Here is a 22,851-nt window from a genome sequence, read left to right on the forward strand (position 1 = left end):
GAGACGCGCGCTTGGGTGCAAGGTGTGCGCGAAAGCTCTCAGACCTACGGGTGACCGGAGCCGGGAGGAGGGGAGGAGGGGAGAGGGGGTGCGTTCAGGTGTTTTACCTAAAATCGCTATACGGGTGAATGATCCAGTAGCCGGCCGTCTGAACCCGCTCCTGCTCCTTCTCCACCGCTTTCTGCCGAACATCCGCAGGGAGAACTTATTGACTCCGGGCTGCATCATGGCCCCGAATTGCCTCTGCATGAACCCGTGTTGCCTGGACGCCGCCTCCAGGTCGTCGAAGCCCACCATGGCCTCGTCGCGCTCCCCCTTGAAGCCCACCGAGTTGCCGTGCTCCTTGGTGTTCTGGCCGCCCGCGCTGTTGTTCTTCTGGATGGAGTCCTGCCGCTGGAAGGCGTTATTCCCGGCCGCCTTGGAGAACGAGTTGGCTTTGTCCTCCATGGCTGCGCGCGCTTAGAGGCGGGGAAGGGAGGGGGGGCCCGGGGAGGTGGAAGGGGGCTCGAGCCGGAGAGGTGCCGCTCTCTCCCGGTGTCCTTCACAGTGCGTCGGCGCTGCCGCTGCTGCTGCTGCTGCTGCTGCTCCTCCTGCCGCAAACACCGGAGCCCGAGTGGCCGAGAGCCCTCCCCTGCTCGCTGGCTCAGCTTGCTTGGGTTACCGCCATCTACCGACGGGCCGAACTGTCCGCGCGTGCGACACACACAGCGCGCACGCGCACACACAGACACACGTACACACACGCGCGCTCGCACACGCAGACACGCGGCTCGTCTCACTGCGGTTTCAACCTGCACAAGCTCCAGCACCTTATTTGCATAATCATGATGGACAAGAGCCCCACTCCCCCCACTCCTCAATTAACACATGACACGTTCAATGAAGTTCATCAATCTCGTTAGCCTACAGGAGAAAAAAAAAATTGATTTACATTAAAAAAAAAAGTATCGACATTATTTGCACGCATGAAAAACATGTTTCACCGAAATGAATATTGCACAAAATAAAATCATATGAAACAACAATGTCAATATTTTGATGACTTTTTTTCAGCGTCAGAGATATTTGTTTTGAATTTGCACCGGTGTACAACAGCACTGCAACATTTTGACAAGATTTCACTCTAAATAACAGTCCAAAGTAAACTCCGACAGATTCTCTTGTGTTACTATATTCTGAAAATGTGCTCTAGAACATCACAATACATGAAATTTGTCAAATGTTATTTCAAAATTATGAAATAGTAAAAAAATAAATAAATAATAATAATAATAATAATAAAACCTATCAAAATATGTTAATCACAAAATATTGTCATGATTCATGTTCAGGTTATCATACATGTATAAATTCATTTTGCAGCAAGGGTGTTGCATGTTGTACAACAGCCACAACAGAGTATCAAAAGTATTCAAGGCTCTGATCAAAACTAATCCCTAAACCTTAAAAAAACTATTGGAACCAATTCAGGTCATTAAATTTTTTTTTTTTAAACTAATAAACCAAGACTGAAATATTTTCCTCCAAAACTGTAACAACAACAAAAAAAATACGAAAGGAACTTTAACAAATGTGTTTTAATAAGGTCAAGTGTGTTCAAGCATGCGTGTGCGTGTGTGAACGCATCCCCCGCGATATACTGGGATTCACGATACATTAATGTAAGAACGCATCACCTTTGACCTTCACGAATGACGTCGAGTCGCAGCAGCCGAGGCCGCCTGCCCCCGCAATGTAAAATCTATTAGTCGAAAGCACGCTAATGTTTCATGCTAACCGATAGGGCTGCGACGTTCAATCACACCGTATTCATGAGATACATTGGTTCTACGATGCGGGGATGTGTTGCGATTTGGTGGTAATTGCATGCAGTGGTAATAAATCAGTCGAATAAATTGCACTGGTGGTTCTTAACCCCCCCCAACCCACAGCCTGCATTTGGACGGGTAGGTGTTACTAATGTCTTTAATTAGAGGCTTGAGCGACAGCAATGACAGCACCTGCGTTGCCTGTGTAGCTCAGTAAAATGGCCGATAAGTCCGTCTTGATTCAACGCGTGTAAGTACTATGTCGGTCCTTCATGACGGACATCAAGTTTTTCAGATAGCTCAGCCGTATTTTTGTTTTGTTTTTTTTTGGGGGGGGGGGGGACGACAAGCAGTTTCCTGGTTTTTGTCGACTTGAAATACTCAGCGAAGCTAGCTATCGGAATATTCGCCACGATGTCACGCGTCGGTAGATTTGATTTCTAAAACATATCGTAAAAAAAATGTAAAAACAACAATAATAAAAATAATAATGACAATAATAAGCATAAGCAACATCTCATTCAATGCAGCTGGCTTTCGAGATGACCGGACAGGATATTAGCTGGGGTGTTTTGCATGCTTGCTGTTGGATTATTATGTAATGATCCAAATGTTGCCCTAATTGAAACAGACATCCCTTCATTTATTTCCTCCTGTTTTTTTTTCTTTTTTCTTCCCCCACCCCGTTTGCGTTGGGTTGGATTAGTTGGCATGCCAACTGTTCAACCCCGCTTCTTGTGTAACTTGACTTCCACAGTTCACGGTGCCAGGGAAGGGGAAGACAGTGGGAGGGGGGTTACGAAAAGAGAAAGATTGCATAAGATTTATGGCTTAAAGTAATACCGATACCGAACCAAGTGCAAATCCTTGATGTACGCGTCAGAGGACAACAAAAATAGACTTTCGCGGTCAAACAATCATATGCACTCACGGAACGAAAGCCCGCATTTGAATCCGGGCAATCGATGGCGATTTGTGTGGCGTTGATGGTTGAATCATGATATCGTGAAGCACTCTCAAAGTAATTGCAGCGAAACGATGTCGCCAGACAACACTATTCTGTGCACGTTGAATTTAGTTTCGGCTCATCCTTTTGCTTTTATTCAAAACAGCCAGCAAAATATGAACCTGCCGGCAACAATTTTATCCACCGGAAATTCAGTCAAACTGACAGTGTTTCTCCTCCTGCAAATACTTGACGGTTAAAACTTGAGGAAAACACACCATGAGGTTGCAGAGTGTAAAAACGCCCATCGAGGGAAAACGCAGTGTCCCGGCGGATCACAATGTTCCGTAAGCAGCCGTCTGATCGGCCGGTCTGAAATTGCATTGTGTCTCTAAGATTACATCCCAGTCATCTCTGCTTACGGTCAATAGCTCATCTTGACACGAACCATTTCATAGGCCTGCACCGCCAGCTATTACTTATGCCGCAAATAGCATCAGCCGCCACCAGAATGGCAGCATTGTGTTACAGACCCCGGCCCCTCCCCCTTCTGTTTATGATTACGGATTCGTTTTATTATTATTATTTTTTTTTTGCAAGTCGTTGGATATAAAAGCTCGGTTTAGAGACTGAGATCTTATTGAAACGATTTTAAGTGGCATACGGTGACCTAACGTCGATACGAAAAAATCTTTTTTTTTCAAGACATCTAACTCGCCCGTCATCGTTGGACTCCCGCCCGCGCTGGACTGACTATTTTAATTAAAGCGTGATCGGAGTTGGGAAGAGAGTTGCGTTTTAATAGGATTGCGGGTTTGGTCCGTCTCCAGGCCGAGGCCATCAGGCTATCACGGAGTGCAGGGGGGGAGGTTGGACGGCAACCAGCACGGACAAAAGGTTGGCTTCATCAAGAAGGAAAAAAATATATATATTTTTTTTTAAACTGCCCGGGTTGGTGTCGACAAACCAGAGCATTCAAAATATGAGGGTTATAAATATCAGAAATGGAGAATATCGTGGCTCACCAAGATCGATTGATAGTATGTACACCAACAGTCAATGGCAAACTCGATCTGAAAAACTGTCGTCCCACACCGATGGCATTTTCCATGATCAATCTATTAAGTGATTGCATTTGAAATTTTACAAGCGCTAGGAAGCTCCCCCGACTCAGTGTTGGGAACTCATGTTTCAAGTCTCATGTTACGCCGGAGGATAGGTTGTCATGACGTGGCTGGAGATTTCTTTAAGTGGGCTACACCTCACAATTTCTAACCTGTCCAACCCCCTCCGCCACATTCAGGCCACCATTTGGCACCGGTCAACTGAATGTACTCATCTGAATGTGCCTTTGCCGCGGGAACACCAATAACTAGACCGTGGATCAGGTGTTGATGCAGCGCAGTTGACAGCCTTTCGCTGCCTAATTCCAGATTTGTGGCATACACAGTGTCCACTTGCTAAGCGTAGTAATCCCAAAGGATTGGCAAGTATTTTTAGTAATGGATTTACTGACTGTCCGTTGATCCCTTGATGGGTAGTAGAGTCGCCCAAGTCGGCACCTCCGCCACCCTGAAAAATAAAGCACTGGGGACTCACGGCCGTAGCAAAAACCCGAGGGTCCGATCAAAGCAAGAATAAGAATAGAGCTTCTGATTATTGTAGCGCTGGATTAAGATTTTGGATTTGTTTATATTGGGGGGTGGGGGGGGTCCTTGCAGTTTCCGAACCGATACTGTACTACAAGCAACTGCGGCCGTAGCAAAAGCAAGAATAAGAATAGAGCTTCTGCTCATTGTAGCGCTGGATTAAGACTTTGGATTTGTTTATAGTAGGGGGGGGGGGGGTTCCTGCAGTTTCCGAACCGATACTGTACTACAAGCAATTTCTGGGACATAATTTGGCATGTGATTTCTTTGGTAAATTGAAGGTGTCTACTGGGGTAGCTGGGGTAAAAAAAAAAAAAAACAACGGCTACAACTTGAAGGTCATCCGAAAGCCACTCTAATCACCTCGTAGCTTTCGTAAAGATCCTCTGGCATGGCTTAATCCCAGGCGCCCCCCCAACCAAACAATCTTAGCTGGTCCAGTGTTTGTGGTTTTGCTTGAAACGAGTGAACATTTGTACGCAGGACACATGTTGCTGAAGAAACTAAAGATGTGACAGGAATTCTGCTGCCGAATGTTTGGAAATGAGGCCTACATTCGCTGCGAGTACAGATTTCGTCCGGGATATCTGCTTCTCCATCGTCCTACGTTTGACCATCAGGAGTGGCTGGTTTGGGCTCATCGTCCATCCGTCTTATATATAACTTGTCCTCATTAGTGTCTGGCTTTACAAGATTACATTTGACTTTTTGTTCTTTTTTTTTTGTCATTCATAAAAAGGACATCCCTTGATTCTGTATTATGGTCGCATAGCCATCCATCCATTTTCTGTACTGCTTATCGGATCATGTTTGAGCCGGAACCTTTCCAGTCGGACTTTTGGAGGAGAGGCCGGCTACACCCTGCAATCAGATCCAGTCAAATTAATACTGTGCTCAAGTATGGCAATTTTTGACAATCGGCCCTTTTGCAGACGTGAAGTGAAAAATTGTCAAATATCTCAGAATTTGGCTTTTATGAAAGCCATCAGTAATACATGGAAGTCTCGAGTGACCTTCCGGGATAAGTGAGTAGCTAATCATTGTTACGCAAAAGTGGCATGATTGGTTGAGTTCCGTCATTGCTTTTCCAATAGCACGGAGTCCGCCGGAATTGGCAACTCGTGTCAGAAAAACGGCCTACGAGTGCTCGCCGATAATTAACTATTCTCCCTTAAAATGATGTGACAGCGGTCTGACAGGAAGATATTGATCCAACAGTCTCCATTGATTGTCTTCGGCTTGGAACACTTTATTGTGAGAGGCCTTGGGCGAGTCTTTATCAACATTTTACACCGTTCTGTTTCTTAGTCCTCTTGCTTTTTATTAGTCCCCCGAATGCAATTCGGAAAGTGCGATCATCGGCAAGGTCATCAAGTCACGTTGAGCGTTATTATGAAGTTTATCAGACGCCACGCACGCACCCCGCGCCTTCAACACTGTGACAGGACCTGCAATCATGCAAAAATGATCACGCTATTTTTATGTAAACACAAAGGGCAATTCGACACGACTCCAATGACAACATTAAACATATTTTTCGATAAGTATACTTCCCATCAAATGCTGCGGTCTGCATTTAATGCTAGCGGTCAAACACTCTAAATCAAGCACAATCATTACATGTAGGGGCAAAAGAGTCAGGGGACAAAGCTTTGAATCTGCGCCCAAGTCCTTTGCGCTCATCCGTATGAATAATACAGAAGCTGACAGTGGCAAGGTGCCCCAATTCGATACTGCGCTAATGAATCGAGCACTAATGATTCACTTAGCTCTCGGGTTAAAACAAACATTGTAGCGGCAACACTTTGACGTGACAGTTTGCTCCAAACGGCAGCCGAGGTGGGCTAGTACGTCGAGTGGCTAATCGATTGAGGTGCATTTTGACCCTTGTTTTCGGTGGGTTCATTCATGTGGTGTGTTCCAAATTATTTGGACAAATGCCGTCACAAAATAATGTAGAAAACAGCACCGATCCATGGTGTTTATGTAAACAAATCCTGTTTTCACCCCAAATTGACAAACTTAATTTATCTCACAAGATCTGTCAATAATCATGCCCAAAGACGTACTTTATAAACTGAAACCTACAGCAGTCGCTTTTTGTAGGCGTACAAAGCAGGATTGAAGAGGTGTGACGCCGAAATCCTGTGCTTCTTGTTTTCAATCTTAAATCAAATTGAATGTGGGCAAACTAAACACCATCTAGTGGTCGACACTGGAATTGCAGCCAAAATAAACAGTCGGAGGAACAACTTGCCCTCTGAGGCGATTTTGAAATTGGCTCGGTTAAAGAAACAAGTCGACAGTCAAGTAGATTGGAAGCACAAATTGGTTGGAATGTGATTGGACAAAAAAAAACAAAAACAAAAACTAACAAAAAAACATCCACATATAGGTGCAGCCAAGAGAAATTCTGATCGTATTTTGTATTTTGAGTATTCTTTCAAGCAGGGCGTTGTACTGAAAAGAAGAGCAAAGGACAAGCTCAGGCATCAAATGCTCCCGGTTCGCGTTTCAGACGGGTTAGCGACGTTTCTCTCTAATTGTTTTGGCGGTGTGGAGCAATTGCCATTTTGATAATTAATCCGTCTGGCTCGAGCAGGCGAGCGCGGGCCCCAAGCTCACTGATTATAACCTTGTTGTGTCGGAGAGCCACTTCTATATATCCATAGCTGCGTGCTGCAAATACGCTGGGTGGGGAAGAATCATCCCAACGCTGACGTCAGGCCGTCACGTGCGCCACACGTGAACGCGCCGGCCGGACCTTGTGTCATTGATGCAAATCCATCAATGAATCCAGAGAATTGTCTGACGGGATGCCGTCAGTGACTGATGTTCTGTCCGCGGGGAGGCTTTCAAGAAAATGAGCTCCTGGCGATGAGAGCAGACAGTCGCTTGATGAACGACTTCAACTTTTCACCTTTCGGGGGATCAAGCGGTTAAAGAATGATGCACGAGCCTTTCACCGGCACTTCTTTGTCTTGTAGGGCTGCCGGATGCTGGCACCGAGTCGTTCCAAAAAGCCCGAGTAACGTTCCGCAGAGCACAACAAGCAGCGGCTGGATGGGACACGTGATCGTGTTCCCGTCGCGCTTGAAATGAGCTCGATCGTGATTGATAAGCCCAAACGTCGTTGGAATGAAGGACAACGGGACTGCCGAGCTTGGCTCAGACCTGCTTTGATTTACCGGAGGTCCATTTTCAAAAGGGGGGTAGGAGGACTTTCTCAGTCTGGTCTTGAAATTGGTGGCGTTTCAAACTTTTTCTCCCGTGGCCTGCGAATAACTCTGAAGGCCTCATTTATTGACACCTCCTGTTGTTTTGACACCTTAGTGGAGGACTTAGGGCCCCCCAGCCTTACACAACAGGGCAAACAACACATCCTGTGATAGATTATCTAACGGCATCCTCCCTCGTAATCGTAAAGTAGCCAGAGTAACACGCGGTGAACAGCTGGCCGAGCAACCGCTTTAAATATAGCTACTTCCATCCCCCCTCCCCCACTTTTATTTTGCCCATGTTCTGTTCCCCGTTTTAATCTTATTATGCAATTTTTGTTTGGGCAAACGTTTCCCTGAAATCGCACTTTCAGGACAGCTGAGCTCTCACAAAGTCGACACGAAAATTAGGAAGAGTTACGCCGTTCTTATGAAATGTGAAGGTTCGTGCCGGGATGAAAAAAGTAGTTCTGAAAATGACGCACGTGTCCACACCTGACATCGCGCTGGCCTAGGTGAACGCAACGAGCGAGGATGCGTCATTTGCCATTCTGATCATGACCGGGGGGGGAGCACTCGAGTTTCGTGCCGCCACTCTCCCCCCCCGCATCCGCAGCCGGGATGTGTTTACAAGGCGCGCCCAGCACACCTGACACTTTACATGTCATCCTAGATGCCTCGTGCCGCGACACGAGGCGCTGCAGGTAAAGATTTGACCACAGACACAGCAGGAAAGACTTGTTCAGAGCAACTCAATGGCATTAAAGTCAACTTTCGTCTACAGTATTTCACATCCACAAGAGTGGCGGGAGGGGCAAATATGGGCGGCGTCATTTTCAAAAGGATGCGATGCAGAGAGGCAAATATACATGACTCACTAGCGGCAGGTAGAAGATGGCACATCCCATCTGATCCTGCTGGCAATCTAAAAAAAAGTCCAAATGAAGCAAAAATCCTACTAAATGCGCACCCCCGTCAACATCCTGATAGAGCTGGGAAACGCCACATAATCTCCCAAAATTTAAAAACAAAGCCAATTTACAGTAAAGGCGCAGCCCCTTGAACATCCCTGGATGGATGGCGCACCACAACTTTAAAACAGAAATGAAAGGTGCACCCCCTTCAACATTGTGATCGAGTATTTAAAGGCGAGATTTAAGATTTTGAGGTGCACACCCCTTGAAAATCCCGAATCCGATTTCTCTTCCCTGCACACCACCTTCAAAAGTTAAAGCAGTTGTATTCTCTTTAACATGTGCACATAGATTCCAAACCCTCTCTCTCACCTGCATGCAATCTTTAAAAAAAAAATAGGAAAAAAAATGTTGCATTAAAACAGCATGCCCCACAACATCCTGACATATTAGGCTCCGCCTCTTCCTCTGAAAACAAAACCTATTTACAGTTAAAGGCAAACTCCCTTGAGCATCCTTGCCTCGATGGCGCACCCCATCTTCACTGTACACAACCTAAAAAAAAAACACGGCCTGTGTAAAAACGCAAGCGCTTCAACACGGGTGCATGGGCGTCGAGAGTTGTTTGTAGATAATACGGGAGGGAGGCACGGCTCGTGGCGTGATTAATGCTGCCGTTAACCATGTAGCGGTAGATAAATCACGGGGCCCCCTGCTTAAAATATAATCTTGGCGGCTTTGTCGTCAGCACGCAGCTGCATACAAGGACTTTTTATGTAGGTCAGGTTAACAAATTGCGCTTCCGTGACGTACTTCAGAAGATCACGCGAGGACAAATGTCAAGTTTTTTTTGTTTTTTTGTCATTCTGAAGTTTTCCACTGTTCACTAATATGACAAAACTTGTCCCCGCGAGATTTGATAGTGGTTGTGGCTTAGGTTCAAGTCATTCAAGTACACTTAGCAAGAGGGTAAAGTGAGGTTGGAGTCGAGTTAAGGATCTGAGAAGGCCTCGACGGACGTATCTGCATACACGGATACGGTCGGCGGTTATTGCATTAGCAGTGCCCACTTGAATAAATTTGCAGCGCACGTGGAGCCCACTTGACCGCCACGCCCTTGAGGCTAATGCGACGCCACCGTAGCTGCTTTTTGGAACGACTCACCAAGGAACCAGAGACGGGTTCCATGTTGAGTCGGTGATTTTAGTAACCACTTCAATTGTTTGATGGTATTATGAGCCAAACGGATTGGATCAGCTACGCACTTAGGCCAACATTTGTACTATTGTTTGTATGTTTGAGGGGGGTTTTTTTGTTGTTAAATCATATGACTTATGGGAGCGTGCCATCATCAGAAATTCAACTAAGCGGCTCGAATAATGGATGGATGTTTCGCCCTCAGCAGAATAAGATAAGTCATTCATAAAACGGCTCACTTTGACAGCAGGTCAAAGATGTTGCAAATCATTCAGCTTAACGCATGCGGCATTATGCATTGATAGGACTCTTCCCCCCCTCCCACTTAATAACAGTGAAGCCCATTAAACAACAACATCGGCAGATGGTGCACACCAGATGTTTATGATTACCGGGAATGCAAAAAATGTCAATTTCAACATCATTAGCAAATAGAAAGCGTCAAGGGAGGGGGAAGAAATTCCTGTTCTTGGCTCGGAGTCAAAGTACACAGGAATGCCCTTCATGTTTTGATCCCATGGAGGGGTGGGTGGGATTGCTGTTGATGTAATCACTGCTGCGTTATTAAAAAAAAAAAAAGAAGAAAAAAGGAGGGGGGGTCTGGTCGTCCGAGGTCCCTTGTCCAGATGTTGTTGCATAAGAGCTCAATGCAAGCGAAAGCTGTGTTGTTTAATATTGGCTTCCAGGCCCGGCGGATGGCCACTGCCAGCCGAGGAAGGTAAATCCTCGGCCACTGCTGCCAATGCGTCGTCCGTCTGGAAGCCAGATGACGGATCCCAACAGAGCTCACATAATCTGCTGTTTTATAAGTACTGCATTTCCATTCACCGCCAAAACTGTCCTTCAAACTCCGGAGGCAAGAACACGACTCGAGCCCCTCAAACAATGAGATCCCGCAAAATTGGCGCACCGCAGTCCGAACGGTAGACCCGGCATTTATCCACCTTTGCCATTCGTAGAAAATGTCATGGCAGCTGGATATTGCCACACTTTGCACTTTTACACCATCAGGTAAATAGATGACGTTCAATGTCACCAGTTATTATTCAACATGAACAAAGCACCTTTACATGAGGTTCATCAATAACAGGAGCTCGCATCAACAGTAGCTAGCTGTCATCAGCTGATGACCAGTCCGGGGTGTAACCTGCCTCTCACTGTTCTGGGTCAAAGTCAGATGGGATCGGTTCTGCAACCCTTCTAATAACAAGCGCAATAGAAAATTGATGAGCGGCTAATTTGAATCACACACTCCTTTGGGAAGGTTTGGATGTATTTGACCAAACCCATCTATCAGAATCCTAATGACGTTTGTGTCCTCAGTTAGCGCTTGTATGTCAAGATAACGCTAATACATTGAAGTTAATTCCACAACAATCCACTTCATGGAGCCAAAATGATGGCGGGAACATAATTCTTCTCCAGTGATTATTTTGTCTGATGGCACTCATGGGAAATTAGCCTGTGGTAGCAATAATGCATGGCATCTTATGAGAGAGAGAGAGAGAGAGAGAGAGAGAGAGAGAGAGAGAGAGAGAGAGAGAGAGAGAATTCCCTGCTCAATAATCGCCATCATGGCCCATGTTTAGTCTTAAAATGACTTAGCAGCTGTCATTTGAGCTGGATGGATAGAAAGGTCAAGAAAACAATGGCAAGCCATCAATAGCGTTTTGCTGCTGGTGGGATTTTTATTTATTTATTTATTTTTTGCATGATCTAAAACCAATATAGTGAGTGGCTTTAGTGACTATTTAAACGAGACTTTGGTAAGACCAGGTCTCTGTGGGTACAGTTGCGCGCCAAACTCTGCGGGCATGACCAATCGAGAAACACTTAATCCAGCTGTTTGTTACCCTTGTACAGTCAAGGGAGGTGGGAAAGTTTGTGGGATAGTTGCACGAAAGCGACTTGAAAAGATTATCAAAATCAGTCACCTCTAGTTACTTAGATTATCATTAACCTGAACATTAGAACGTGAAGATATTTAAATTTGGGTCCCAATATGTCATCTTGTCCTCATGTTTAACCGCTAAGAAACAGCTAATGAGGGGGGGAAAAAAGAGAATAAATCAATAATTCATTGTTAATTTCCTTAATTGTTCATTAAGCAAATGAATTATGAATTATTGACGTCTATGAAAGCCTGATGGTGTTCCCGACATGGTAATAAAAAACGAAGGGGCTTCAGACTTAACAAGTTAAACAGGTGAACATGATCTTAGTGCTCTAATGAATGCTTCCAAAGATGTTCGACAGTCGCGAGAGAACTTTTCCCCCTTCAAACGCTGCTGAATTATTGATCTAAGCAGTCTCTTTTTTTCCCCGAGCCAAAGTACAGAAGTGTCATCATGTAATTGAATTTTCAAATACACACAGAAAAGAGGCAACACTCAACGACACAAAATAACCACATACCGTGATTTCCCTAACCCTCCACACAGCAAAGGGCTCTCTTGCATCAAAATTAACATTCAAAGTTCACAAATCTGCTCAACAGCAAACCAAAGTTCAGTCATTTTCTGCATGGTTTCACAAAAACGAACGTAGTCAAATTTTAATACTGTACCATCATTAGCTTTTCTTCCATTTCATTCAAAAATCCCGAAATTAACAGGTTGGTCGACTCACCTGTGCCCTGGAAGCATCCCATCAAAGGCGGGCGATTCCATCACAGTCGGCCGCTTGTCCAATTAAGCCACCATACGCGTTTCAAACACAATTATGAGTTGAATATATTCATGTTTTTGGAGAACACAAGTCTATCAAATGCTCATGCACTTTGAAAGAACTCGACGTAGTGGGTAGGGAAAATAAAAACTGTTGTTTTTGTAGTTTGGGATCGATGTTGTGACAGCCATGACAAACGCTTCTTCGCGATGACAGACTGTGGGTTGGAGGCGCTGTGAGGATTGCCTGCCATCGTGTGGTCATCACTGGTATTACACATTTCAAAGGCTCCACACAACATATTACAGTACAGTATAGGAAACGTGTAGGATCGGGTAGGAATTTATATACACACACACACACACACACACACACACACACACACACACACACACACATTCTAGACATAATAATGGCAATTAGGCCATGTTGACATTTCCCCAGCACTGCCCTTTCCCTGTGATTCGTGAATCCTTGTTAAGATGATATATGGACGTTATATTAATCTCTTACCTCGCACTCTTTCTCTCTCTCTCTCAGCTGCGAGACCGCTGACTGCAGGTTTATTTCTACGCTGCCTGTGTCAAAGCAGGTGGTACAATGATATTAATAGGGTCCTCTAAGCAGCACAGACTAATCATGGCAGCCTTGACACAAAAGCAAAAGCCTTACAAGTGATGCATATTTAAAGGTACTGGATTTAAATTTGTTCAAAATCTGTAAGAAAAGCAAAGTGTCAGTTAAAAAAGAAAAAAAAAATAACAGGCTACAAGTAAGCACTCTTTATTTTAGAGTCACACTGCCTACATTGGACAGAACCTTCAATTACATCTTCAAACAGGCACATTGATTCAGTGGCTTATATGATAAGAAATAGTAGTCTATATTATCCCAGTGGCTTCTCGGCTCAAGCACTGCAATAAATACACGATATCTCACACAAATGCAAAACAACACTCATCCAAGGGGGGAAATAAATTAAAAGTCAGTGCATATAATGACGGCATCACTCCTCTGTGTCGGAGGTCTCTAAGGGCTCCGTGTTGTGCGTCAGCATGTAGTTGTCCATGTCGATGGAGGGGCAGTTGTGTATGGAGTAGCGCAGACGCTCGGCCAGCACCACCTGGCTTGTGTATGGCGGAAGACGCAGCAGGAAGAAGCACGTCTGAGCCGTCGGCAGGCCATTTACGGGCTGGGGGAAGAGAGGAAACTGGTTGACTCACAGAGAGGAAATTCAGGAGAATATTTAGAAAGTAATCATAAAAGCAAATTAATAAAAATTAATTGATTAACAAGAGTTACATAAAAAAAAAAAAAAACAATACAATAAAATATATAATACACTTTACACCAATCTGATCGAATGGATTGAGATTGGTTGATATTTTGCATTTTATGCAAAATCCGAAGTTCTGCCTCGGTGCCCTCAACCATCCAATCACAAAGTCACAGCGTAAGTGTAGGGGTTTTGGGTTTTTTTTTTGACTGGTCAAAAGTCTGAAAAGTACAAAGTATTTTTTTATCCGTTTTTGGGGCATCAGGCATCTTTCAGCCCAAACTCACCCGGTCCACCTTGATGATCTGGAACTTCTGCGTCATGTCGGCCGGGTTGGACGGCAGCCGGGACCTGCCGGAGACGAAGCGAAGGAAGAGCACGCGCTCCTCGTTGGTAAACTCCTCCAAGCTCTGCCAGAACCAGGCCACTAGCTGGTGGCTCTCCGCGATGTCACGGTAGCGCACCAGCTTCTTCAGCGTCTCCACCGACACCTCGGGCAAGCCACACACAAGCTGCTCCAGGTGCTGGGGGGGCCGTGCCCTCTCTGACCGATGCCACCTGCACAAATGATATCCGCTGGTGAACGCCGATTGGGGAAGTAACCAAAGCCGCATCGCTACTACCGTCTTTGCTTCAAACCTGAGAGTCCATTTCATGAAGTCTGTACTGCAACGCTCTCTCCACATACTCCGTGCGGTTGGAAAAGTTAAGGGAAATGTTTTGGCCTCCGGGACCCACCGGCACCAGCCTTCCGTCTGCACTGTGGGCCACGAACGAATCCAGTGGAATCATCTTCACAAAGATACACCGTAACATTCATTAAACCAAGTGAGAAAGTTATTTGAGGTTGAGATGACAACTTTGATTTTTTTTTAAATGTTCCTTCTGCTCAGCATTTCGTTTATTTTTAGTCCGAGACTAAAACTGTTTTTTTTGTCTGTGTGTGTGCGTTAGGTAAGTCACACTTTTCTTTTTTGGATTGGCAGTTGAAAACGGAAGGAACAACTGATCCACAGATTGAGACATCTCACCACATGGAAATTCTCCTCTGTGATGCCGCTGTTTTCCAAGTGCAGAATGCCTTGTAAGGTGCGGAAGGTGAGGAGGTCCACCTCCTCTAGGTCGGGCTCTCCCAGTGGCATGGAGCAGAGCTGCTTCCACACCCACGGCGCAAGATGCAGGTCTAGAGGTTTCTTCGTGCGGATGGCCACCGCCATCAGGATACCCAAGAAGCGAAACTGGACCATGTGATCTTTGGAGAGAGCAGCCGGGTTCAGCAGGAACCTGTCCGGACACAAGACCAAATCTTCAGACTGGACGTCAAGGGAACACAAGACCAAATCTTCAGACTGGACGTCAAGGGATTAAGGACGCTGGGATTACGGTTGGAGGAAAGTGCACCAACCTGTCAGTGTGACTTCCCACATCTGTAAAGCTGTTGGGCGTACGGATGAGAAGGTCCACCACGGCGGACTGCAGCTCCTATTTAAAAAAAACAAGTGTGACCGATTGAAGATGTGGTCTCGGTTTCTGCAAATGAAATCTTTTGGACGTGAGTGTCGTTTTGTGTGTGTGTGTGTGTTTTTTCCCTTTTTGTCTTTACCTGGCACATCTCTGTAATGGTGTCGTCAAACACTCCGCCAGCGTCGTCCGCTCCCTCGCCGATGAGCTTGACCTTCCACGCTCGGGACACCACGGACAATCGCTGTCGTCCCCAAACTATACCTCGAAGTAGAAACCTGAATGGAGACCAAGAAAAGAGCAAAGAAACTGGATACAGCAGAGCAGGGTTGGGCCTAAATGTCAATCTTGTGTGATACGATCATATCGCGGCACATTATCATGTAGGAGACGGGACACATACAGCGATGTTATTTTCCATATCTCACAGGAGCGGGACAAAATCTCAGTATCATGACATCCCGAATCGTTATCTCTCGTGAAAGAGTGTCATTTCAGGGAAGGACAAAAAAGGATTACCATGATATAGCACATCGCTAAATCAATTAGGGCATGAGGCAGTGCACTCTTACACAAATAATAGTTCTCAAAATATCTGTGTCAGTGTACTATACTGCATTGGTAGGGCCAAGATCAAAATATTGGTTGAGTATCATTTAGAGAAGGGATGGGAAAAAAATAACAAGGAGGCAATTACTCATACTCTACCTTGACAGTATCGTTTATTGCCCTCACCCCAAACAATCTATCATACCCTGCATAAGCATAAATGGTGTAAGGTGATATTATCATAGCGAAAAAGAATCTGCAATTTCCACCCCAAGCACACTATGAATTATAGATGCCGCCCCCAATATAGCGATTTGATCCCGATGATCTGAACTGTTGGCAAACAAATCACCAGGATTTTTATTTCCTTATTCATACACATCTAATACCAAACATCATTACCATATTCTTGGCATCCAGGTTCAGCAGCCGCCACGACTTGTACACAAGATCAGAGAAGTGGTGGAGCACTCGGAGGCGCATGCTGAGCAGATGAGGGCTGCAGCCTTTCAATGTGTTGTACTGGGGAGGGACACACTGCGGAAGACCTAGCTGGAAACTTCCAGAACCACCTACGGAGGATTTTTTTTTTTTTAGGATCGTATCAAAGCTGAACTATCAGCGAGCCGCGGGAGTGTGCGCGCACCTGAGGTTTTAATGGACGCAGAGGGCGTCGTCCAGGCCGAGCTGTGGCAGCGGCCCGCGGAGATCTGTCGGATGTTCTTCCCCTGCAGGGATGTCACCAGCGTGGGCTCCTTCACCAGGTTGGAATGTCCCAGACCAAGCTGGAAAACACATGAAGGAGGACACCAAACTTTATGTCTTGAACATGGACTTTTGAAAATGTGTTTAACACTTTCGGGGACAGCGGTTACTACAGTGGACAGCTTATCAGGTTACAGGGTGCATGAAAGGGTTAAAATACAAGTGGCCAATAATTTATTATTATTATAATTTTTTTTAAATAAATTCAATATGGCCCTCAGTGCACTTTCCAAAATGGGACTCCCCAACTTTCAATATATTGTAACTTACCTGTCCGTCACTATTGCAGCCCCAGGCATAGACGTCCCCGGTAGAGGACAGGGCGAGGACGTGCTCACAGCCCAGGGCCACGTCCTCTATGAAGTGTCCGTCGAGGGCCGGAACCACCTGAGGACATGACTTGTTCTTGAGCATGGAGTCCGGCAGGCCAATCAGACGCTCTGTTGGGACATCACAATCAGAATCATCTTTGTTGGCCATGTATGTCAAACGAACACACACACACACACACACACAAGGAATTTGTCTGCAGTAGTATGAATAAAACCACGACGTCTAACATTGTACGCATGTTATTGTATTTATTTTATTATTAAATGTCGATGTACCTTGTCCAAATGTGTACACATGTCCATCGCAAGCCAAGGCAACAGAGAATTGAGTTCCACAGCTGACCTTCTTCACTCCTTTATTACACAGCTGCTCCACTTTCTGAACAGATGGACATCAAACACATGTAATCGTTGTCTATTTGATTTTCCTCAACTTTTGTATCAAGGCCCAAAATAGGGCCCAGGACAATTTTTATCGAGTCAGCTAGCCTCGACATGCTAAAATACATTTGAGGAGGATTTGCTAACCTTGTCAACATACCTGAGGGTAATATTTTGCCGTTGAGGAACCAGTCCCCAATTTTCCGTAATCTCCATCTCCAAATGCCCATACAATCATTCCGTCCGCAGACAAGACCAGAGTGTGGTTGAGTCCACATGACACCTGAGAAAATATGACCATTCATGCCATTTCATTATTTTGCAATGTTTAGAGCCAAGCAAAAAAAAAAAAAAAAAATCTTTTTACCTGTCCTATGTGGTAACCCTCCAGTGCAGCCACTCTCTCCGGCAGCATCTTGTTGGATGTTGACCGTTGACCCAGACGTCCAGATTCACCGCTTCCAAAGGTAAACAGTTTCCCGTCAGATGTCACCACAGCCGAATGCCGGAAACCGCACGCGAGCTGGAACGAGGAAGCAACGATTATTTAAGAAAGCGGCGACTTTAGATTTACTTTGGGAATGAAATGCTTTTCACCTGAACGATGTCTTCCCCCTGCAATGCCTCAATTTGTTTGGGTCTCCTCTGCCTCTCGGTGTTGCCGTGTCCTAGTTTCCCGAAATCTCCATCCCCCCAACTGAACACCTCTCCCGTCTCGGTCAGCGCCATGGAGTGTCCGTCGGAGCCGCAGGATGTCACAAGCTGGGTCACCACATAACCTGCACACACACACAGAAATGCAAAACTCAGATCCAGCACGGGACCAAACTTTTGGAGCGAGGAGGAAACTGACTGCTTTATTCCGGTGGTGAGTGACATGACTGCATGTAAAAATGGTCAGTGAGTTCCTCTAAGAACCCAGGCGAAGACTTAACTCCTCCCCAACAAATAACATCTTAGTCTCGATGTATCACTTCAACATCGCTCATTGACTTCAATTTACTTTCATTTTCTTTTGAAATGGGGCTTGGTCGGCATGTTCGGATCCTGCTAACATTTTGAAATTCTGGATATTATTCAGTCAAGTTTTTTTTTTTACCTTGAAAAGCGCAGATAATAGTCGGGACATATAGATCATCGGAATTTCCTTGTCCCAGCCTTCCGTACTGTCCTTCCCCAACGGCCAGCACGGTTCCATTGGACTGAACCAGGAAAGTACAATTCTGACCGCACACCACCTAAAAGGCAGCCAAAATATGAATATTAGAAACTGCAGTCATCAAAAAAGGGCGGGTGTCTTGCAAATGGTACGCAACCTGTTGTGTCTGAAGCAGTGAGGGCGCTAATGTAGGCGTCATGGGGTTGGTCCCCATACCCGCCAGCTGTCCATAGCGTCCGCTCCCCCACAGGTACACCTCGCTCTTGCCCCCTCGTTGCCAGTCCTGTGAAAAGTGGTGCATGAGATTTCCAGCAAAGTTCAAAGTAGATTCATCACAGAAGCAGAGGAGTAGTACCCTCCGCTTGGATGTGAACTCGGCTCTATCAACTATCCATTCCACATCTGACACCATTTCCCATGGAGGGAGAGGAGTAAAAACCTGAACCCAGATGGACCTGTACCTCAGATGAACCAATTCTATTCGACCGCAAAGGTATAAAGTTATGCAATTACCTCTGGTAGGGTGGTTGCCCAGGACATCAGCTGTTCATCCATCCTGAAACTCCATTTACTGTTGTCCTAAGAGACACAAGAATGACATCAATAGCCTTTTGAAATGGCCCACTCATTGAGATTGTCATCTGCGTGTCATAAGATGAATTGTGGCCTACCAGGGCCTTTGAGATTTCGTCCTCATCCCCCTCTTCAAACTCTCGAACCGCAAAGGACTCTGGGAAGACAATGCCGCTGGCGATAGCCTCGGCGCTGCGCACGGTCGTGGCGTAGGTGGCCAGCCAGCTCCATTCGGCCGGGCAAGATTGGTCATTGGGGTTGGCGTGATGAGGTGGGCACGGGTAATGGCACAGGTGCTCCTCTAAGGATAAACCGACAGCGAGGCAGGCCAGGCTCTGCAAGAAGGCACTGTGGACTAACTGGTCACCGGCGACCACGTGGGCCCGCTCGTAGGCATACTGCTCTTGCAGCAAAAGTGGCAGCCTCTCCAGCAGTACTGCGAAACAAGGTGCCCGATGAAGACCCAGGATGCCCTGGCTTCGAAGGACCATGCGGCAGGAAGCCAGCACGTGATTCTGAGTGATCCAGTCAGGGGTGCAGCAGATCAACAAGACATCCTGGGTGGGGAACAAATGCAACTGACAAGTTAAGCAATAATTATCTCCAATGGAACTTGTAACAGTTAAACTCACAACTGTTGAGACAAACATGCTAACCACTAGCTCACTGTGATGCTTACATTAAATTTTATGAGTCACAAATTAGCCAAATTACCTTTGACCTCCCGAAACAGGCGACAACGCCCATTTTGGGGATCCACGTTGTACTGACGACTGATCCCAAGCCTGTAACGGTCTGTAACACTGAACCATCCTGCAAACACATACATAGCAATGTTATGAGAACCACAGTGAAACCCAACTATGGCTTCTTGTGGTTTATTTTTTGTGTCCTTGGAATATCACAGATTTTTCAATTGATCCTTTTTTAACGTGTATACAGACAATTCTATATTTTTGTGTGCAGAACCAAGTCTGTATATAAGTCACAATTCAGAGGAAGAAGAAGCAGAGAAGGTCCCCCACTCAGCCGCAATAATATTCAAAGTTCCCACAGAGTCGAGAATAGATGTGTGAGTAATGCTGTATAAATTGCTGCTCATATGTGAGTTAAAGTAGCAGTTGTTTCTGGGGAAATAATTGCTGTAATATGTTTGGGATTTTGGTGTGCAAATATGCAATGTTTAATTCTATTTTGTTTTGTGTGTCAGTAAATTCCACTTGGAGTGAAAAAAAACCAAGTTGAAGAAAGCAAGCAACACGCAAAAAAACTTGGGTTTATTATATATGCCATGTTTAACTGCAGCAGCGACTCAAACTCTCCGACCTGTAAGGACCAGATGTTGAGTAGCCCCCCTATCCCTCCAGAAACCAGAGCCAGACCACTGGAGCAAAACGAGAGCGACTTCACCGCTGTGATGTGACCGAGGAGGACAAACACACACTTTGCACTCTCCTGAAACACAACAACCTTGCTGTTAAAGTCCCGATATTAAATATTATTTAGATACTGACAAAAAAAAAAAGAGGCTAAATATACCATGACGTTGGCACTTCTATGCTCAATCGAAGATCTGTTCAGCGTGGCTGGCAGAGGCACAGCAGCACCCCCTTGTGGCAACGTCCACACATGCACAGAGCCATTCTGACAACCTCTGGAAGGAGAAGCGTTCCAGTAACAAAACTGAGATCATCTTAAATATTTTACATGTGGTAAGACTCCACAATTTAACTAACTGGAGCGATTATTTACGCTTTGGTCAACACATTTTAAGACTCAAGGACATGAAACTCACGCCGCGATCATGAGCATGGGGTCCGGGGCTCGGCCGGCGAGGGGGCACCACTCAGCCACGTTGACCATGCTGGAATGCGCAAGGGAGTGGAAGGCCACCCAGGCGCCCCCCGAGCGTCCCAGGATCTTCAGCACCTCGGATCTTCCTAGACAGAGCAGCAGATGCCCCGTCGGATCCCACTTGAGGGAAGTCACACCGTCCTACATGTACAGTACAATTTAACTTGAGATGAGATAAGACAATGACATTAAAAAAAAAAAAAAAAAAAAAAAAAAACTTTGAAGTAGGGTTGGGGCAGTTCAGTTATTATGAATCCAGTTTCTACGTTTCCCACCTATGCAGGTAAATTATATTACTGTAACCACACCTGGTAGATGGACAACAACACCAATGGCTCATTCTCGTAGGTCTCAGTAGTCGCCAAAAGAACTTTTCCACTTTGGTATCCTACTGCAAAAGGCTTTTCTTCACTGTGCCAGGCCACACACTGCGGAGCTAGAAAAGACCAGAGGACAGGAATGCCCCATTAAATATATTGTAGGAAATTGACATGTCAAGATATACACAGAATTTTGGTGGAATAAATATGAGAAGGGGGGAACACTGTACATAAAAATTTCATGTTCGTGTCACCTCACCCTCCATCCTGTAGCAGTGGGTGAGCTCTGTGGTCTTCACAAGCAAGTCGAGCTCCTGCATGGTGACACGCAGCCAGCAGACAGAGCCGTCCAGCCGACCCACCAGCAAGCTCTCGGTGGGTCGGACTTTGTAAGCTTCGGGCTGATCGAGAAGCCATAAGCTAAATGCTGCGGCCCAACACAGCGCCGTGACCCGAGATGCCTGAGCCTCCGTGTGACAGTGAGAGCCTGCAGACAGTCAGAAGGACATACAAGGCAACAGCTGACCGAATTATCCCAAACGGATTGTTTTGTTGAGAATGCATTTTGGTTGTCTATGATCCTGCATCTTAATCAATCTTTGTTTATAATTTGTTACTGTTGAGGAGACAAACGAGGCTCTGGCATTGATATGTTTACCTCTGATGTTCATGATGGTGATGTGTTTGTTCTCTGGGGCTGCCAGGAAGTCTCCGCCTGTGCTCCAGTACACGGGCGATGACACGTGATGACATCTGCCTGCCCGCTCTGAACTCGTTCTGTCTGTTTTACTGCAGAAAAGAAGGTCAAGGAGAATAAAGACTTTTTTGTGTGTGTGTGATACCACCACCAAACACTACCAGTGATGGAAAAAAAATACACCACTGTAAAATATAAATTTCGGACAAAAACACAAACGTGGAAAGTAGCGAGAGTCGTTAGCAATATAAAGTGTTTAAAAATGCAGTTCATTTAAAGTGCAACTTCTATGACCTGGTGATGCAGGAGAAGGTGGTATGCAACTGGGCATTGTTCTCACTGATGCTCCACAGCTGCACCACTTTATCCTGGGAGCAAGTAGCCAGCAGACTCTGCTCATTGTTCCACAAACAAGTGGCCACCTAAACAACACAAAAAAGTAACAGCCATTATGCACTCACTTCCACGCTCCCAGATACACACACACACACACACACACACACACACACACACACACACACACACACACACCTTATTATAGTGTCCTTCCAGCCTCCTAACGGGACATTTGCGTAGATCGCCAACGAGATCGCTGTAGGTCTGGGCTCTTGCGGGTCCGTCTCGCCCGGTTGCAGCCAAAGCCTGCACCAGTCGCAGCGTCGCCCACTGGCGGTGTTGGCTGCTCAGCATGGCAGACAGGACGCACGCTGCCAGAGCGTTGGCCAGCTCGAGAGGACCCACTCTTGTGCCGCGGTGGGCGGAGGGGCAGGTGGCAGACAGCCCTTGGTGTCCTGCATCTTGGTTGGAAAGATTCAAGTATTTAATTCCATTGTGTTTGTCCTAATTCATCCATACAACCATTTTCTAAAATGCTTGTCCTCAATAAGGTGTGTCTCGACGATCTGATGCTATGCCGGGCCCAGATTTAGAGGACGGTGTGATTTAGCGGCACCCATTCGTCGAAGATACCAGTTTAAAATTTGGCAAATCCCCTTGTGTGAGCCGTCCAAATTCAGGGGGTGGCGGGGGGTGGTCATGCTTGGGATCTATAAAATACATAAACATTTTTCGAAGAATACAAAATA

At 45.8% G+C, this 22,851-nt stretch overlaps 2 protein-coding genes across 2 annotated transcripts in view; both read right to left on the bottom strand.

Moving 5' to 3' along the window:
• Positions 1-13,405: 13,405 nt before the first annotated feature.
• On the bottom strand, positions 13,406-15,360 carry LOC109523576 (probable E3 ubiquitin-protein ligase HERC1). Its single transcript, XM_019882795.1, has 7 exons — positions 15,279-15,360; positions 15,081-15,157; positions 14,707-14,959; positions 14,315-14,467; positions 14,210-14,233; positions 13,963-14,166; positions 13,406-13,591 (listed from the first exon to the last, which is right to left on the bottom strand). Exons 1-7 carry the CDS (start codon positions 15,285-15,287, stop codon positions 13,406-13,408), a joined length of 906 nt encoding a protein of 301 aa, XP_019738354.1. The 5' UTR covers positions 15,288-15,360.
• Positions 15,361-15,363: 3 nt separating this feature from the next.
• The window catches only part of LOC109523577 (probable E3 ubiquitin-protein ligase HERC1), a gene marked incomplete at its 3' end in the record, with an annotated part of 29,231 nt that continues 21,743 nt past the window's right edge, over positions 15,364-22,851 (bottom strand). The window contains exons 54-74 of the mRNA XM_019882796.1: positions 22,298-22,563; positions 22,061-22,188; positions 21,728-21,858; positions 21,329-21,556; positions 21,058-21,185; positions 20,691-20,890; positions 20,435-20,549; positions 20,222-20,350; positions 19,610-19,708; positions 18,994-19,452; positions 18,836-18,901; positions 18,480-18,605; positions 18,263-18,401; positions 17,761-17,942; positions 17,531-17,686; positions 17,324-17,446; positions 17,059-17,161; positions 16,721-16,890; positions 16,332-16,470; positions 16,088-16,257; positions 15,364-15,414 (exon numbers count right to left, since the gene is read on the bottom strand). Coding sequence (XP_019738355.1) covers positions 15,364-15,414; positions 16,088-16,257; positions 16,332-16,470; positions 16,721-16,890; positions 17,059-17,161; positions 17,324-17,446; positions 17,531-17,686; positions 17,761-17,942; positions 18,263-18,401; positions 18,480-18,605; positions 18,836-18,901; positions 18,994-19,452; positions 19,610-19,708; positions 20,222-20,350; positions 20,435-20,549; positions 20,691-20,890; positions 21,058-21,185; positions 21,329-21,556; positions 21,728-21,858; positions 22,061-22,188; positions 22,298-22,563 — 3,308 coding nt within the window. The remainder of the gene's footprint in view (positions 15,415-16,087; positions 16,258-16,331; positions 16,471-16,720; positions 16,891-17,058; positions 17,162-17,323; positions 17,447-17,530; positions 17,687-17,760; positions 17,943-18,262; positions 18,402-18,479; positions 18,606-18,835; positions 18,902-18,993; positions 19,453-19,609; positions 19,709-20,221; positions 20,351-20,434; positions 20,550-20,690; positions 20,891-21,057; positions 21,186-21,328; positions 21,557-21,727; positions 21,859-22,060; positions 22,189-22,297; positions 22,564-22,851) is intronic.

The sequence above is a fragment of the Hippocampus comes genome, unplaced genomic scaffold (genome assembly GCF_001891065.2).
Source record: "Hippocampus comes isolate QL1 unplaced genomic scaffold, H_comes_QL1_v1.1 scaffold30, whole genome shotgun sequence".
NCBI classification, from domain to species: Eukaryota; Metazoa; Chordata; class Actinopteri; order Syngnathiformes; family Syngnathidae; genus Hippocampus; species Hippocampus comes.